At 40.1% G+C, this 12,396-nt stretch overlaps 1 protein-coding gene across 1 annotated transcript; it reads right to left on the reverse strand.

The window, feature by feature from the left end:
* Positions 1-485: 485 nt before the first annotated feature.
* Positions 486-10,842, reverse strand: LOC133962445 (immunoglobulin-like and fibronectin type III domain-containing protein 1). Its single transcript, XM_062398058.1, has 23 exons — positions 10,797-10,842; positions 9,140-9,262; positions 8,722-8,861; positions 8,297-8,396; positions 8,014-8,095; positions 7,738-7,930; positions 7,491-7,604; positions 7,173-7,341; positions 6,778-7,050; positions 6,406-6,639; positions 5,959-6,015; positions 5,048-5,083; positions 4,316-4,431; positions 3,927-4,068; positions 3,544-3,837; positions 3,147-3,449; positions 2,684-2,863; positions 2,459-2,587; positions 2,261-2,340; positions 1,867-2,059; positions 1,196-1,492; positions 772-1,098; positions 486-681 (listed from the first exon to the last, which is right to left on the reverse strand). Exons 1-23 carry the CDS (start codon positions 10,840-10,842, stop codon positions 677-679), a joined length of 3,633 nt encoding a protein of 1,210 aa, XP_062254042.1. The 3' UTR covers positions 486-676.
* Positions 10,843-12,396: the final 1,554 nt, after the last annotated feature.

Genomic DNA, 12,396 nt, shown 5'->3' on the forward strand with positions numbered 1-12,396 from the left:
ACATAAAGCAACAACTGTGCTAAATATCCTCAACATGGCTGCTTTACTCAAATCTTAATTGTGAATATAATGTAATTAGTAGGCTTTGGATATATGGTTAGGGTTAAAGGTTATTTCCGAGTAGACATTTTTACCCAACTCCCAACTGTATATATATATATATATTATATTATATTATATATATATATATATATATATATATATGAGTATTTTATAGAGTTGTTAAAGATGTTGGTTAGATGCTTTTTTTTTTATGGATATTTGACTGTTGATACGAAATTAACTAGCAGTCAAGGATCCTCTTATAGATAACTGTACTGGGCAGCTCAGGTGGATATTTGGATGTGGATTTAGTGAAAGATGTTTGCAAAGTAAAGCGTCTTTAGAAAAAATCCCAGGAAACCGATCAGTCAGTTTGTTTGTTTTATTGTTGTTAGAAGCTCCTATATTTGACAGATGTCTCAATCATTTACTAAACAATTAACTACAGTAACAATTATGATTAATTTGCATTTCAAAAAAATAAATAAATTCAGCTTTCAAATAATTTAATCAGATTTTACCTGCTCAATAGGTATCACAGGCTTTCAATGCAATCTGTGCAATAAAACATTAAATTTTCGTACTTTCCAGAATCTCGGTCGGAGGAAAAGTTGCAGAAAACTTTTTGGCCATTTTATTCTGTGAAGAAAAGGCAGAAATAAAGATTAGAACAATAATCATTTGAGGAACTTCTGAATATAGAAATCAACTCTTTAGTAAAAACCCTACCTCTAACAACAAGTTTAGTGGAACACTCTGCCTTTCCAAAAGAGTTGACTGCGACAACCTTATATTCACCGCTGTCCATTGTCCGAACTCGGAGAATATACATGGAGCACACTCCGTACGAGTTGGTGATGTAGTAGTTGTTGTCTGAGTTGATGCACACGTCGTTCAGGAACCAGGATACCGAGGGCGTTGGAGTTCCCCGGACGGCGCATGTCATGTACAGCTGATAACCTTTAGGTGGAGCGTGGACTTTGAGAGGGACCAGGATGGACGGGGGCCTCTCAAAGGAAATGTCCGTTGAATTACCTCTTTTCGAACTTGCATGAACTTTAAGGGAAAAAAACAACAAACAGAAAATCTTAATTTAGAAATTGACTGTCACTTAAAATGGAAGATCTTACTGTGACTACTTGAAACATCCCACCTCTGTTGCTGTTGGCGCCCCATGTCGGCGACTGAGATGGATCTGAGAGGCCCACGTCGTTCTTGGCGTAGACCTGGAAGTGATACTCTATCCCAGGAAGGATGTTGTTGGCTGTGTATGTGTTAGCGGTGAGACGGTCTGCCACAGTCTTCCACACTCGGCTGTTGGAGTCATGTTGAGATACCGCATAGTACAGGCGGTCGTCCAGCTCCTCGTCAGGAGAGGGCGCCCACGAGATCACCACTTTGCCGTCGACCGTCTGCTCCAACTCCACCGGCCCTGGAGTCTTGGGTTCATCTAGCAACAAGTACGATAGGCAGCAGGTTATACTACTGAGAGAGGAAAGAATCGTATTCTTTATATGAGTTATTATCCCTGTGTTTTGGGGAAATATGTTTTGTTCCAATTGACATTGACCGGTTTGCCAATACACATGTGTTTTTGACATTTAATTGATTAAATATTTCCCACCTAATACGGAACATTAACTAATGTTCCTGAACAGAGGAACACAATGAGGGTAATTGAAAAAAAATCTAATTTCTAACAGATACAATCTTCCTTTTTTAAGACCTGAAGGTTGTGATAGTTACATATCATTAACTTCAGCACAAACAAACTTCCACCAGTAGTTTCAGCACATAAACGCCACTTGTGTTACTTGTCCTCACCTGCGACTCTAACCTCAACATCAAACGAAGCCTCGCCCACAGAGTTCTTGGCGGTAATAGTATAGATGGCCGAATCTGACCGCTTTGATGAGGGAATAACAAGCTGAGACATCCCCTCGGTATTATTGATATTGACCCACTGGGATAGTGGCTCATCCTCCTTCAGCCAAGTGATTTCGGGCGGAGGCTCGGCCTGGAGATATCAACGTCAGATAAATTAGATAAAGTGTGAGACATAAGCTGTCACATCACAATGTGGTAAACTCATCACTCAAGACATGACATGGCTTGATTGGGGCATAAAATCCAACAACCGGAACCGACTGATGGATTTTAGATTTACACCGAGCAGCAAGGGCACTGTATGCAAACCAGATTTTGGATTTATTCATACCTCATAGCAGATTTTGACCCGGGCAGAATTTCCGGCTCTGACAACAATGAAGTCCTCTGGATCTTTGAAGCAAGGTCTCACTGAAAGGAAAACACAAGCTCACAGATTAGAAAATGCAGACAAGGCAGCAGACAATATGTGGTGGGACAACAAAGTTAAAACCATTGATATGCACTGTGAAGATGCTTCTGTACGTACTGTTGGGATTCTTTGCACACACCATGGCAGAAGGAGGGCTGAGATCTCCAGATCCTGACTCGTTGATTGCCGCAACCCTGAACTCGTACTCCGCTCCCTCCATAACATCTTTAACAGCAAACTTAGCCTCTAGATATAAGATGAAAAGCACAGCAAGGACAAAAGTCAGGAAAAAGGAGTATTTTTTTCGCCATCATATGCGATGTGTATGCTTTTGTTTCTGACCTTTGATAGGTTCGTTGAGTGCATTCAGGGCCATCCACTCATTTGTGTCTTTCTTTCGCTTCTCTACTTGATAGCCGATGATCGGTACTCCTCTGTCGTCCTCCGGAGGGGTCCACGTCAGTTTGATACACGTCTTAGAGGCACTCACCACGTTGGGAGCGCCAGGTGGACCAGCGAGTACTAGGAAATGACGAGTAGTCTTGTTAATCATGTAAGCGCATTCAAAACATATAATAATTCAAGGACATCTGCATGCTGTTACTACAGGTTTGCACAAGTAATAACTTTTTGAGATAAACCTCTGTTTATTGTGGGATTTCTACAACAGCTGAGTTGTGTGACAGACAATCTGAAGCCATCACTAAACCTATCTGAAGACATTTTCATTTATTACAACCTGAGGCAGATTATCACGGGATTTGCTGAGGAAAGCTAAATGAGACTTCTTCTTTCCTGCACTCACTCATTATGCCAGCCATAATGCTGTCAGCTGTCTCCAGGGCGTCACTGAGGCCCTCGGGGTTCTCAGCATAGATGCGGTAGTTGTATTTCTTTCCATGAGTCACGTTCCTGTCTCTGAAGGACGTCCTGTCAGCTAAAACATCGCCAAGCTTCATCCACAGACTCTGTCCCGCCTGCTGTCGTTCTATGATATAGTTGGTGACAGCGGAGCCGCCGTCGTCCTTTGGAGGGTTCCATTTGATCTCGATCACAGACGAGGTGGTTTCGACGGTCTCCACTGGACCCTCCGGTGTGCCTGGGCGATCTGTTAGAACGACACAGTGTAACACTTTATATGCAGCTCACACACTGGTTCCCAGTAAGGTGCAAGGTTTGTGTTAGATTGCTTGATTTTGTACCAATCACGATAAGCTGAGATGTGGCCTCCACGACACCAAATGGGTTTTTGAGCTGTATTTTTATTTCGCCTGCATCTGTCCGCAGGCAGTCTCTGAGCAGCAGGCGACTGTGATTGGGCTCCTTCACGATCTTGACTCCTCCCCCATCTTTGATCTCTGTGCCATCCTTAAACCAACTGACCGTCAGAGATTCCTGAGGAGTGTAGGGCATCTTGAAAGCCGCATTCTGCCCCACTCTTACTATCACAGGTTTGGCGAACTTGTGAAGGTCGTCCGGGTCAAACTCCGGTACATCTATAAAGCAGAGAGTAATTAAGTTTAATGCATTTAGCAGCAGCCATTTCCTGCATGTTCTGCAATTAAGGGAGGAAAGTGAATCATACCTCCTACAGTAACCTTTCCCTGTGTACTCTGCTCCCCTGACACAAAGCGATAAAGTCCGGAGTCGTCATCTGTGCAGCTTTTAATCGTCAGCTTGTGAGAGGTTCCTTCTTTGGTTATGGTGACCCCGGCACCTGAGTTTAACTAGCAGATTAAAAGGAAAATGGGAGACCTTGAAACTTTTTTGTAATGCATAACTTAAATTGAACGAAATACTCATCCCAGACACCATTTGTTAATTTTATTTTATACTGTGGGACGTTGTTGATGAATTATATCACAGTTTAAAGATTGTCTTAGACTTACAAGTACTCTAAATGAAAGTGTGAGATTGCAAATTGTAAGATAAGAATGAAGTAATATGATATTAACAGATATGCATAGACCTGACCTGCTCTCCATCTTTGAACCAGGTACCATCACGCTCCAGGTTCATCTTCACAGGTAATTCCGCTGTCTTTCCACGAAGAGCGTAGTTATCCGAGAGGGCACAGGTGATAACGGGCTCTGGACAACGTGAAACAAAGTTACCCTTCTCTTTCCGGGAAGATCATGCAGGAGCTACACAATTGGGTTAAAGTAATCAACCTTTTATAGTGATACATTTTTCCCTTGACAAAAGTAATCCCTATAAGTGGTTTCCACTGTATTGGCACGAAGGTCAATATCAGTCGGGGTCTAAATGTCATTGTTGTTTTGCACAAAGAAAAAGGTTAATGATATTGTATGCAGTGCTAATATAGTGCATGGTTTACATATTAGATCAGGCTGTTCTGTTCATAAAGTTGATGTTAAATACAAATGACCGTAAGAGGCAAGTTAATGATTTGAAAATCAAGCATAATTATTAGGAGACGCAGAAAATAAAGTTTTTGCAAACTTTTGCAGAACCCTAGTGGCCTAAGCAAATCATTTAGTCTTTGATTAGTCTTTTAATATTGGCGTTCTTGTTTGTTGTTCAGTGGTAAATATCGGGCATACCACCTCCTGCAGCTGCCTGTGGTGGATCACCACCCACGACTTCCTCAGCTGAGTGGATAACAGCAACAACAAGAAGTAATACACGTGAGCGAGCTTTATTAAGTCACTTCCTCAGTTTTGTTTGCACCACTGTCTCTCTTACCTTCTACCAAATCTCCCACTGCTGTTGGTGGTTCACCTGAAAGACAGACAGGTTGTAGACACACCTATTAATCTTAGCTTTAAGATAAGTCAGGTTTTTAGGACCATTTTGTATGCCATTATGTCATACATGTTTAAGTGTTTATTTCAAGCTTTTGGAAAGTCCTTGAATAGCTGAGTTTGTGAAATCAAGGTACAAACCATAGTATTACATCAGCACTGCTTAATATTTGGATTATGAGAGTCATCTCAGTCGAGGTTTTGGCAAACTGCTAATGTTAGTCTGGCATTGGGCTGTAACATTGCTTCCAGAATCACGTTTCATTGCCATGTCCAATATATATCTTTTGAATGTACAGAGTTATTTTAGGACTTCTCAATATGTCTTGGAGGGGTGTTTAGAAGTCAGCTGGCAATGAACTTACAGCCTTGAGATACAGGATCCATGTTGAGGTCATGTATGTTTTACTACTGTCCCGACCAGCTGGCACTTACACCGGCACTTGTGTGATAATGGCACCAACAACAAGACCAGACATGATGTTAAATGAGATGGATCACATCACTCGGGTATGATGCATTTCAAAAATATCCTCATGTGCTTTGCATAAATATTTAAACACATTTAAAGCACTTGTAATTATATGTTATCAGTCTTTTCGCAATTATTCTTTCATACATCTCATCTAGTAACTGTGATATAAGCTTGAATTGAAATTAAAAGAATAAATTGTGAATGGAGATAATGAGTCTGCATTTATCAATTCCCTTCTTCCAATCTAGAGCCTTGCTCAGTTTGAGTGAAATTCAAATCAGCACAATTAAATTTAAATTAGAAAAAACGAAATGTCTTGTCTAAATCCTGTCATTCATCTTTAAATGCACGGAAAGCTTATCTACACATTGTCTCACCTGGGATCACTTCCTCCACAACTGGTGGAGCCGCTGCCACCGCTGCCGGCTCGCTCACTGTTTCAATCAAACATTACCACTAGTTAGTGGTCACCATAATCAACAAATCCTCATATTAAGCACTGCATCTAAATTGATACAACAAAGATTAAATCTCAATTAATTCTTGATTGAATTAATTTATTGTTTTGTGTATAAAGTGACTGTATATATATAATACATGTCTGTTATATTTTCTGATAACCTAGGCTGACTTCTTTAAATAAGCTTATTTAGAAACACTGAAATACAACAATCTTGATGTTTCCTATGGTTTGTAAAATTAAGAAAATATATAAAATAGTTACAAAAATCTGCTTAAAGAGAAAGGCAGGAACTAAAATACCTTAATTAGGAATAAACACAATAACCATCCTGTTTAAAGTACCTTACAGCCACTGTTCTTACCTGGTTTGGGATCTTTTTGTGCCTGAGGTGCAGCTGCAGGAGCTGGAGGGGCTTCAGGGGGGGGCGCAGCAGCCGCAGCTTCTTTGGCAGCTTGAATCTGTTCCTTTCTTTCTTCCCTTTCTTTCACTAGTTTGACTTGTTGTTCTTGGGCCACCTTCTGCAGGTCGATTCCAGCTCCTCCAGCCCTCGTTGTTTTCCTCGCTGCTTTTTTCCCCTTTGGAGCTTCTTTGTCAGCTGATTTGGGGGAAAAAAATGATTTGCCATGAGTGTGCATTTTAAAATGCCATAATATGAAAGAAATCAGACACATTTTTCTCAATATTACAAACCGTTGATTATTATCAGTCAGTCTTTATCTGGAGTGACTCTTACCTTCAACAACAAGCCATGCGTTACAGGATTTTATTCCTGCGCAGGCAGAGTAAATTCCTTTGTCCACCACCATGCAGTCTTTGACCACCAGTCTGTGAATGAGCTTGTCCTCTGAAACCTCGATATCGTGCTTGTCCCCTTGTTCCAGTGGCAAATTCTTGCCAAACCACAGAATCTTGCCGAAGGGATTTGACAGGACACACTCGAACACGGCATCTTCTCTCTCCTTTGCCTTCACCTCCTGAAGTTTCACCAGGAACTCCACCATTGGGACTTAAAAATACCAAGTTATTAGTTTTATATCAATAATATTATCAACATCTACATAAAAAAACATGGTTTTCCTTTGCTTTAATTAAGGTTAATAATCAACTGTATGCAAGTATGAAACTTACTTTTAAATTCAGTAGTAAAGATATTCACATCCTCTACATCCAACTGGTAGAGTCCAGCATCCTCTGGCATAAGGTCCCTCATACTGAAAGTATACTTTCTCCCCACTATCTTGAGGCTGTGCTTTATCTTGTCTCCCAACTCCTTTGTATATGGAACCATTACACCATCCTGCAGGGGAAATGTACAAGAAATGTTCACTTCTGGGTTCATGGTTGAAATTGGGGTCGACCTGATTTCTTTGGGGTGACTCCCCCCTACCTGTTAAGCGGTGATACGTATGAGGGCGGCTGGATGTATAATTGTGTTTCCACACTAACCTTGTAAAGGAAGATGTGGCTGCTTGGGTCAATAAGATCCATGTCAACCTCAAAGGAGGCGGAACCATCTGCATTGACCTGGATGGGCCTCAGGTTACTCAGCTCCTTGATGAACTGGGACAGAGGCGGAATAAGAAATAAGTATGAAGCTGGAAAGAGAACTGACTTTACCTTCTGTTATCGCAGCATGAGGAGTCGATATCACGTCTCACAGAAAAATGCAAATCATCATGCAAATGTCACAAACCTGAGCTTGTTCCTCCTCCCTCTCCTTCTTCATTTCATTCAGTTTCGTGAGCATACGTCTGAAGTCAGTGATTCCATGCTCTGCACAGATTCTCTCGTACTCTTTCTTATCAGCGCTGAGCAACAGCTCCCAAACCTCCGGATCAATCTCCCCGTCTTTTTTCACAGGTTTCTCAAACTTGGGGCGGACCTTACTGGAAATTGAAAACAAGATGATTCACTCAGACAGTCTTGTAAATCTGTAGAATAGGCCGTTAATATACTAGCTCACACCCACCTTTTCCTTTTTAGCACATTCTTAAAGTTTTCTTCAGTGAGCTCTGCTGTCTGTTGCGGGTTCTTGTTCTTCTTGAAACCAACTAAAGGCAGAAAGGAGGAGAATTAAGTTCATCATACAATGTTTTTGAGCAGCCTGCTGAGTGTTGAGCACTGGAAAAGAGAGGCCTTACATCAAAGGGTTTTCAATAGGGAAGTATCACATTGAGATAAGAGTGTAAATCAACTTCTATCATATTTCTTACATTGCTTTTTCTTTTGCATAGCCAGCAAGCAGCCCTTACCTTCAATAACATTCAGAACGACTGTGACAATGGCCTGTCCATATTCATTTTTGGCAAAGCATTTGTAGGTGTCCGCTTGATCCGGCATGACATTCGGCATCTGAAAGAACCAAGACATGCTAAATGTAATGGATATTATGATAACTATGTTAGTTGGTTTAATATAAATATAAATATAGAACAGCCACATTGTCTGCTGTAGGCTTAATGGCCAAGATGAAGTAGGTTAAGTTGGCATTGGTCTGTTAGCAGTTAAATATGTCCAGTGTGTGTAGATAGGACTGGCTAAATGATGGTCCAAAGACAGGATGACCTTGATGTTATCAAATCTCCCCTTTTTTCCTCCCTCTTTTTTCTATTTACCTATAATTTTCTCGTTGCTGCTGAACAGTATCAATGCGATCTGATATCCCCATATCACTTGCCTCAAATGTGTGCTCATTGGAAATGGTATCGTGTTTGGTTTGGTATCTTGAAGTATCAGACACATCTCCGTTATTTCGGCCCCATGTTACAGTTGGCTCCGGGTCTCCGGTGACAATGGCTTTAAAAAAGGCAAATTTTCCTGTAAAAAAAAAAGAAGAAAAGTCACTTCATGTTCTAAATCACCTGGAAAAACAGATGCACATTTATTTATAGACAAACGTACGTAATATAGCCTTCACTTTAATAACATAGAACTCATGGTATGATAACACAACAAACTTTATCTGACTTGAATGTTGCAAATCTTTGCTGCTAATGGCATTTCACAAAAATTAATGGATTTAAACCATTATGCAGAATGATGTAAATTCCACCAGTATTTTGTGTTAATAATGATTCTGTAGCAGTCTGGCGTACCCTCTTGGATGGTCAAAGCAATTGGCTTGCGGGTGAAGTCCGGATGGTTCTTTCCCTCTGGCAGTGTCTCAATGAACTGTGTAATCATCACGCCAGGGACTCGAGATTTCTTCTTGAACCCCACTGTCAATGGAAAATGAAGCGTCAGTGACACAATACATTTGGCAGTTGAAACATTGAAAGTAATGACCAGATTATATCCAGCCATCAATCTGTTGTTGTTTTTTTGGTAAATCGGATCATCACTCGCATAAACAATGTGGAGACTCATTCTAATACATGACGTATTAGAATGTTCCATGTTACTCAGTTAATCGTCACTTGGATCTTAACAGTACACACGTGTCTCTGGTGCAGTAGATGAGTCTTGTGTCAGTCGACATTTACATTTCTATAACGTTTATCTGTTTAACCTTTTTTCTTGGGAATCCATGCCTGATATTCAACCTGAGAGCAGATATGTAGTGATGCATCCACATATCTATGCACAGAACATATGTTCACATGATGTGCAGCATACTGCAGATCAGCTTTTCATGCCTTCACTAGCAATAAAAAAAGTACTGTTGATTACCATTGGAATGCTCTGCGTCTGGACCTGATAAGGCATATGGGAAAGAGCATGTACAGCATACGTCAACATGGTGTTAGCATTTGATTATTGATTGAAGTGAAGTAATTTAAACTGTGAGAGGAGAAAACGCTGAAGAAGGATGGGTGAATACATTGATGTCTTTACTGTCATTTGTCAATACGCACAAATGCATGTGCTTTTGAGTTCTGATGCTCATTTTACTGATATGCACAAGGCTGTCAAGTATTACAACTCCTCTGCTGTTCAGTGAGCACTCTTTTGATTGTTCTCCAATTAGTCTGCACCTACTTTAGAACCTCCCATTTGGCCTTGAATACACAAAGTGCAGTCAAATGGTTTCTGATGGAAAAATGTTGGACTTTCTGAAGAGTCTTATGTGAATGTTACTATAAATTCCGAAAGCAAATGCTTTGTGACAAAGGGGGAGCCTTGATAATGAACCAGAATCAACCGCTTGAGGCATCAGACAGGTAAAGAATTCCACAAATTATGTCAATTAAGTCAATATTTCAAAGTTTTTTTTAGATTTATTCATTAAAGGTTCAGTGTGTAGAATTTAGTGACATCTAGTGGTGAAGTTTCATGTTGCAGCTTAATACCCCTCACCTCTTCCAAACATGGAAGAGAACATGTGGTAACTTCAGTTTCAGCCTTCTATTAAATCTGTTTGACTTTGACCAGAAAATGTGTCTTCTAATTTTAAGATGTGTTAATTGAAGATGTGAAATATGATGAATCAATATTTTGCATTCACATACTATGGTTTTCTAAATGCAACTGCATCCTAAGATCATCATTAATAAAAATGTTGGAAGGTAGTATAAACTGTTGTTTTTTATACTTATTATTACAAATGTTTCCTTTTAGATTGAAAGTTGTTGGATCCACTATTTATTTCAAAAGATTCTCTGTTTTTCCCCTTCATGTTCAGATTAATGGTTTTATTTGGTTACTTTTCACCTTCTTGTTTGCTAATGGATAAAAGACCAAAAATGATCATCTCACAAGCTTGTTGTTCCTCAAAGACTCCTGCAGAAAATAAGATTAGCACTCGATGCTTACCTTGGCCAGCTGCGGTCCCATCGATCAGCTTGTTTTTTCTTAACATCCCGGCTCCTTTGATTTCAAGATTTATTTAGAGATTTCTTCGGAGAGATTTATCCAACTACAGAAATAGGATGGAGATAATAAAGGTACATTAGCTGCAGCTCAATTGATCAAATCAAATAGCAGGAAAGATGTTTTATCCTGAAAGGAACTCAATTTATAGTAGACTTCAAAGACACAAACAATTTATTCAGGAGGAGATTCAGAGAGCTCCACTTCATAACCATCTAAAACCAGTGATGACAATGTGAATAATTAGAAGAAAATAAACTTTTGCTTCATCTGTCTTCAGAAAATGACTTTAAACCACAAATCATCTAATCATATTCTAAGTTATTCTTTACGGTAAGACTCAAGAATTGACTTCTCAATCACAGAGTGGCTTCAGATGTTATTCTGTGGTGAAGGTGAGTGTGAGAACATCAGGCAGGGAATCGCCTGGAGCTAGAATATATTGTCTAGCAGTTCCTTCCCTGTACTGCTTATTCTCCTCACAACTAAATGTTGCTGACGTGGCCTGATCTCTTTGCTCTGAATGAATTCCTCCTCCTCCACGACCAGTTACAACCATAACTGAAAACCAGTGACAGGTGTTTGGGTTTGTGGCGGTCATGAATCACTGGATTGTGTATTTTACATGAGCAGCAGAGTTATGCGTCTCTGATCTAATAGGAGAGCAGGGTGTTAAAGCAGTACAGCACCCAGACTGTAATATATATACAGTAAAGCCTCAAGGTAAATAAGCAAACAAGCAGACACATGCTCTCACAGGCTAACTGGCTGACTGACAGACCAACTGGCTGTATTGTCGGTACTGGAGTGTCTGTTGCTTCCCGCTGTAAGCTTCCAACATGAGTTCAAGCCAGAGAACTCGACTGTACTTCTCTCAAATGTAGATTCTCCGTCACATTGGCTAAACCAGATTGTCGGACCAATTTATAGTTTTCAACAAATCAGTTGTTACAGTGTTGACACCATTCACACTTTGAAATTTCGATGTGTCGGCCGTTAAACACCTCGAACCTCTCGAGTGTCTGCACAAACCCAGCGGCTCCCAGTGCAGCCGCGTGACACTCTATAGAGTGTCGATGGCACACGGCTGTTGAAAGAGGAGAAAAGTGGATTGACATCTGATAGGTCACATGCCAGATAAAACTGTTGAGCATCTCGTCCCGAACATCTTAATAGGTTTGTAAATCACTGTTGACACGATTGGATCGTGCAGAGCTGACTCCTGCTCATTACATCATCATGTAATTGATATTAATTTCACTCAAACTCTTGATAAGTCTTTAAACTAACTTCTCACTCGGTTTGTCAGTACAGCAAAAAACGATCTGTCTTTAAATTTGTTTTATAATTTCCAGCGCTACAATTTGATGAAAACTGTTTTGTCCCAATTAGGCTTCAGTTCCACTTGTTGTAAATATGAGGAGCACTTTCCATGACTACAAATTGCATGCCTTTTAAAAAATATATTGTTTAACAGAGGTCACAAACAGTTCAAACTCTAATGCTCATTAAACATTTGAGTTGCACTTTCAAGGTTTAGAAC

This window comes from Platichthys flesus, chromosome 2 (assembly GCF_949316205.1).
Source record: "Platichthys flesus chromosome 2, fPlaFle2.1, whole genome shotgun sequence".
Lineage (NCBI taxonomy): Eukaryota > Metazoa > Chordata > Actinopteri > Pleuronectiformes > Pleuronectidae > Platichthys > Platichthys flesus.

Excerpts from the sequence above, each read along its gene's own strand:
- LOC133962445 (XM_062398058.1), bottom strand. The coding sequence starts at position 10,842 with ATGTTAAGAAAAAACAAGCTGATCGATGGGACCGCAGCTGGCCAAG. Across the intron at positions 4,432-5,047 it reads AGTGGGAGATTTGGTAGAAG|AGCCCGTTATCACCTGTGCC; the intron begins GTAAGAGAGACA and ends CACGTTGTCCAG. Across the intron at positions 2,588-2,683 it reads ACTCAACGAACCTATCAAAG|AGGCTAAGTTTGCTGTTAAA; the intron begins GTCAGAAACAAA and ends TCTTATATCTAG.